The sequence below is a fragment of the Diadema setosum genome, chromosome 11 (genome assembly GCF_964275005.1).
Source record: "Diadema setosum chromosome 11, eeDiaSeto1, whole genome shotgun sequence".
Classification (NCBI taxonomy): Eukaryota; Metazoa; Echinodermata; class Echinoidea; order Diadematoida; family Diadematidae; genus Diadema; species Diadema setosum.
This window is the reverse complement of record NC_092695.1, coordinates 28,570,846-28,577,036: the sequence shown is the minus strand read 5'-3', so window position 1 is coordinate 28,577,036 and position 6,191 is coordinate 28,570,846. Positions and strand designations below refer to the sequence as shown.

Genomic DNA, 6,191 nt, shown 5'->3' with positions numbered 1-6,191 from the left:
AGTTGACAATCCTAGCCAGTGAGCTCACACTCTTTGTGTGCAAATACCCATCCCCCGTCTGTGTAATGTCAGAGCTCATGGAACTCTAAAGCCAAAAACGACACTTTGCATAATCTTACTCTGAATGTGGCATGTATGTACATAAGCATATAAGCTCTCAAATAGAACTACGTCTTTCTTTTTAATACTTCATTGACTAACACAAACGATCAAATGAATGTGCCTTTCACTCAATGTCATCATAACTCCTTTATCTTGTACTCCAATACATAGCAGTGTACATTTTTATGTGTGCTCATTTCCATTCTGCATAATTGCATTTACAATTGAAGGGGTCGGTGCAATATAGTGCTAACCCACACTTTTGTCAAAATTGAGTTACATGCATTTTCATAATCCTTAGCCTTCACTCTAACCTCCGTGAAAATATATTTGAATTCAACCTATAAGATGGTAAAAAAAAATGCATGCATTCATGTTTTATTAATGTACAATGTACAATGTATGGACTTTCCAAATATTCAACAGCGATATCTCAAAATGACTATTGTGTGGGTTAGCACTATATTGCACCGACCCCTTCAATTATCAAATAGTTGTACAAAGTGTCTCTGATTTTTTGTTTTGTTTTGGAGCAATCTGAGGGTTAGTGGGATTAAATTTTGAACACTGCACACACTGTGATTATACTGCTTGCAGACTTGAAAGATTGCCTTTCGCACAATGAGTTCATCAAAAGAAAAACATGCACAGCCTGAACCACTCTTATTCAAAAGTCATGTCTGTATTTTCTTGCAAATACCATAGATCCACAACACCACAACAAGTGTAACCCAATATAAGTAATGGTTTGGAAAAACCTCTTCCATTGCACTTTCCATCCTTTTTAGTACTTCTACAAGATTAGGACCTTTACAAGATCAAGAGATGGAACACTCATTTCACATTTGGAGCAAAACACAAAATTATATGCATTAGGTGAACTGCAATGGAACGCGATGTGGTATTTTATGAAAGAAGCTTTGGGGGAAAATTACATTTTGGTCATAGTATTTTACAGCTCCTGATGTTTACATTCATATTTGGGAAAAATCTTGTAAACTCACTTTTAATTCACATTGCTGAACAAAGGCAGGTGAAAGTGAATTTACCCGTGCATCGATGCAAGCGTCCCACAACATTTTGATACAATAGCACCCCATGACATGCACTGTGTGCCTACCGGTGGCTCAGCAAAGCAGTGTGGAGCTATGTGTACACTAATAAACGGGAGCCTCTTTAAAATGCACACATACAGCAGTAAATGTTAATGGTGATTATTTATACACTCTGTGTTTTAATCCTCTTGGGACCGCCTCAAAAACGCCGTGGACACTGTGTGTCAACTGGCTGCCAAACGTAATGACAAGAGTTAATATAATTCCAGTTTCTGAGGTCTTTCCTTATAAGATCTTTTCAGTTAACTTCACTATGTCATACAAAATATAGCAGAGCCACTTGGAACAAATTTTCACCAAACTTTTCTGTAACAGAGTTTACAATATCTCTTTGATGCAGGAGTCTTTATTTTTCTTGCAATAGATTATAATGTGAATTGGTATAAAAAAATGTATATAAAGTCACTACTAATCTTTATTCTCTCTTGCAATATCTGGCTGTGTGTTGTATCAGAAAATTTTAGATTATCGACATGGATCTTTTTATATGATTATATCATCTACTTTGTTGCCAAGAAAAACATTTCATTATAATCTATGGATGTGGCTATTGGATACTATCATACTTTCAGTAAGAAATCATTAATGATCATACCTTCTTTTTTTCTTCAGAATGAAATGGTCGATTCAGTTCAGTTTGTAGAGGAAAACCATAATGTCTAGGTTACAAACAATGTGAAATTGATTTTATCTCTAAGTGTTGGATGTTCAGCAAGTGTAGTTGCAATAATTGTAGTGTGGCTCGCATTCTGTGGACTAGGATCTGTATAATTATGCGATATCTGAAGAATTGCTGTTCGCTCTTGCAGTGATGGAAATAAATTTGCAGCACTGTAGACTTCTTCTTGTTGATGTTCCTTCCTTCTCTGACACGGTCGTCACCTTTCACCGTCCTGTGAGTCAAACAGATGAGTGGGTGTGAGATAACGAAGAGATGCTGCCTGATAAAAGCTTCTCAATGACAATTACATATATATTTACCCGGATGCTTGTTCAGATTGAAGCCAACAGATACAAGCTTTCTATTTGTTCTCCACACTGTGCACGCCTTTTGAAGTGAAATATCTCTTCACAGAGCGGACACCTGGGATAGCAACACCCTTTTCCCCTTTTAAAAACAGTCAGCACCAGGTTATTGCAACACGACAAAACATTGATGTGAAGAATCCAAGTCAATCGTTTTGATATGTCCACAAAAAGGGAGATAAAGAGAGGAAACTTAGTTGAGATTTGCTTGTTCACAATTGGGAGAATTGTGAAATCACTGAATCACTGAGAATTGTGCAATCACTGAATCACTGCTATATGAACAGTGAAACATTTGAAGCATTACTTTGTAAGTGGAGAGCCAAATTTGATGAAACTTTTGCCATTTTTGTGTGACATTACTCCATTATCTTACTAAATGTGCTCCATGATTTCTACATGAATACTGTTCAATAACCATACAAGTCAATGCACTCTTCATGAGTACTTGAAACACACATACATTTGCTTAGTGTTTAGCAAACATCAAGTCAACATATGCAAAGGACTTACACACTCTTGCATATGTCTTTTCAAGTAGGGACAGCTCCAAGTTCTGAAGCACAATTTTGTGTGTGGCCCAGATAAATTTATGAGAAAAATAGCCGTATTTCTGATATCAAATCTTCTAAATTTTATTTCCTGAAAGCATGTCTCTACTATATCTTCTTCTTTTTTTTTTTCTTTTTTTTTTGTAGACCTTGGATTATATACATCCTTGAAGAGAGTCAACCTCAATAATTATCTGAGTGTGGACATGATATGATATGATTAGATGTATCTGCTGACCTGAGCTTTGGGTGATTTCTTGGTTTCTATGAACTCCCAAGTTGCTGAGCTGCCTCTGTCCTGCGACACAACACAAAAAGAATCAAGATAACATTATAAATATTCTCACCTGAGGTAGTTACACTATACAGGGGAACCTCATAACGAGGATGTAATATCAAATACGATTACCTAATAATATCAGGTTTCTCACTAGACCATGGTACAAAAACAAAGAAATATATGAGTTTGGACCTGCAAATCACATTTTATTTTAGAAGGTTTTGTTATATCCAACCTCTTTATGACTAGGTTCCACTGTACCATGCGTTACCCATTTCATCTTCAATAAACCAAAACAAGATATTTTTTGAAGAGCTGAAAAGAGACTTACATCAAAATTGTTTGCGACATAATATACACTGCAAGTCAACAGCACGCGTGTAGTGTGTATGTGTGTGTGTGTGTGCGTGTGTAGTGTGTGTGTGTGTGCATACATGTGCGTTCTACTTATGATTTGAGAATCTGAATGAAATCAGTGATCAAGGGGGAAAAGTGTCATTCACTTCTCTTCATACACACAATCACACAACCCCACACACTCACACTGATCCATGAAAAGACACAGAGCATCATTTAAAGGGGAAGGCTAGTAACTGATCAGTGGGAATCAGTGGAAATGCTGGGAGATGATTGTTCCAATCCTTATGGGATTCATTCAAGAGTTCATTGTATATCTAATGTTGTGTGAAAATGATTTGCTTCAGAATGGTCTCATATTCAAGTAATGTGCAGTTTAATGCTTCCAGGTTAGCGTCCCTGGTCAGTGATGGAGCATTAATCTGCACATTACTTGAATATGAGACCGTTCTGAAGCAAGTAATTTTCACACAACAATAGATATACAATGGACTCTTGAATGAATCCCATAAGGATTGGAACAATCATCTCCCAGCATTTCCACTGATTCCCACTGATCAGTTACTAGCCTTCCCCTTTAAGAATAACCGGAACACACACAATATCAAATTGAGTTTTCATAATCTGTTCCTTACCTTGATTTGGACTCCACTGTCGGCGAGAGTCTCTCTGACGTTATCACACGCCTTCAGCAGTGGGGATCTCTCTGCCATGACACGCTTCCGTCTTTGTTTGGTAGACTCTGTACCATTTAGGAAAGAATCAACGGCAGCTGATTACTTACCTGAGGAAATCCTAGATGTGGGTTCTTCCAAATCTCATGCAAATGTGACATTTGGAACAAAACACACTGAAATTGTTTGACTCCATTTTGATAATGCTGAATGATAGACACCTTCCATAACCTTAAACACTTATGATCATTAGCTATCTATGAACAAATCATAAGGCATACAACAGCTAGTAAATGAAGTTTCTGTTTTGGTGGTTCCACAAGAGAAACTGACTAACCAACCAACAAACAAGATATAAGAATTGTTACAAAATACAGTCCGACCTCAGTTACTCAGTCTTCACTTTCCACATCTCTCTACTTTCCAGACATGATTGTCTAGAACATGATTGTCTTTGTATTCCTATGTGAGAAATCAAAACAACAATCTCTAGGAAATACTAGACAATAAGAAAGTCAGGCCATAAGTACCGATCATTTTGAATACAATGTGCATTTAAACTACCCAAAATGCTGCCTCTAGAAGGTAAAATATACTGCTTGCCTGATGTACAGGGAGGGGGGGGGGGGGGATTACCCAGGTTTGATAATGTTTGCTTGTCAGCAAACTCAAAGAGATAAAGACACAGAAAAAGAGGTACCTTCGCTCATATTTCAGTAAAGATCTTCACCATGTGAATTATGGAACACAAATATTACATAAACAATCATGGTAATAATGAATTGATGATGGCTTGTGCAATACCCTAAATAAAACCTAGAATTTAAAGTGTTGTGCTTGAGTATATCTTGCTCATCTGACCATATTACTTATCGGGATGGTTGTCAGTCCCAACACTGTACATGGTCGTATGACTGAAGTTGGAGTGTACAAAGAAGGGTAAGATTCGGGGAGGTGAGAGAAAGAGAAAAAAAAAAAAGAAAGCAAGGAAAAGCGAAAGAGAAGCCGTAACTCACAGAATACTAACAAAAAATACTGAATTGGAAGATAGCAATGTAACACCACATGAGCCAAACAGGTTTTACAAACATGACAGTTATGACCTTCACAACTGCAGTATCTGTCTGACACTACCTCCCACTACAGAGAAAGGAGAAAAATTTTCTGTATTTCTACCTGAAGAGCTCTGTGCAGCGCTGGCTGGACCATCTCCCTCGGGGATCGTGAGGGCCCAGTGACGGACTTCTTGCCTGAAGTTGACCAATGTGTCCAAGGCAGTGGTCATTACCTGTGTAGTTTGGTCTGACTGGACATTCTGCACAAGAAGGGTCAAAGTAAAATTATACATCACTGTAAGGATAACTTTTCATTCAAATAATCTATAGGGCAGCTGAACATATATCTTTTTTGCACTCGCTACGATATACTACAGTAAGGTGACAAGCATTACTGCTATGTGGAGAAGTGCTGGCAAAGTTTGTCAAATGTCTTAGAATTCTACAAACAAAAAGGGTTAAAGAGATGGTATAGTTTTAGTTGAGTTGGGGCTTCAGGTTTTCAATCTTTTGTGAGATAATATGAAACAACTTAAGAAACATTCAAGATTATGTAATCCTAAGAGGTATTCAAAGTTATATTCGATGAAAATTGGCTTTGAAACAGCTGAGATATCCATTCATGAAGAGGTCCTAATGAAAGGTGGGACCCACCTATGATTAGGACCACTTTGTTCTACTTTGTTTTTGGATATAGATTTTCATCAAATAAATTTTGAATATCATTAAAATTGTATGCTCAATACCCTTTATCACCCTTTTAAGTCAACCACTGATACCTCTTCTTACTCCATTATGATTAACATTTCACAAGAGTTATACTAATTGTCACTTTCTGACTTGTGCATTTTCTTATGGCAAGTTGCAATATAGGAAGGAAAGGTCGTTCATGACTATATCACATTTTGACTCAATGCATGAACAACTAGATGACAAGTTAAAATGAAAGAATATGTTATGGATGATATGTTATGTGCAATTCTTCTGGCAAGATTTGCAGAATGCTATCTAAGCCACATGATTAGCAGTCA

At 37.1% G+C, this 6,191-nt stretch overlaps 1 protein-coding gene across 1 annotated transcript in view; it reads right to left on the bottom strand.

The window, feature by feature from the left end:
- Positions 1–763: 763 nt before the first annotated feature.
- Positions 764–6,191, bottom strand: part of LOC140234737 (probable cysteine--tRNA ligase, mitochondrial) — a 15,525-nt gene continuing 10,097 nt past the window's right edge. The window contains exons 11-14 of the mRNA XM_072314776.1: positions 5,282–5,420; positions 4,067–4,173; positions 3,033–3,092; positions 764–2,110 (exon numbers count right to left, since the gene is read on the bottom strand). Coding sequence (XP_072170877.1) covers positions 2,096–2,110; positions 3,033–3,092; positions 4,067–4,173; positions 5,282–5,420 — 321 coding nt within the window. The 3' untranslated portion in view covers positions 764–2,095. The remainder of the gene's footprint in view (positions 2,111–3,032; positions 3,093–4,066; positions 4,174–5,281; positions 5,421–6,191) is intronic.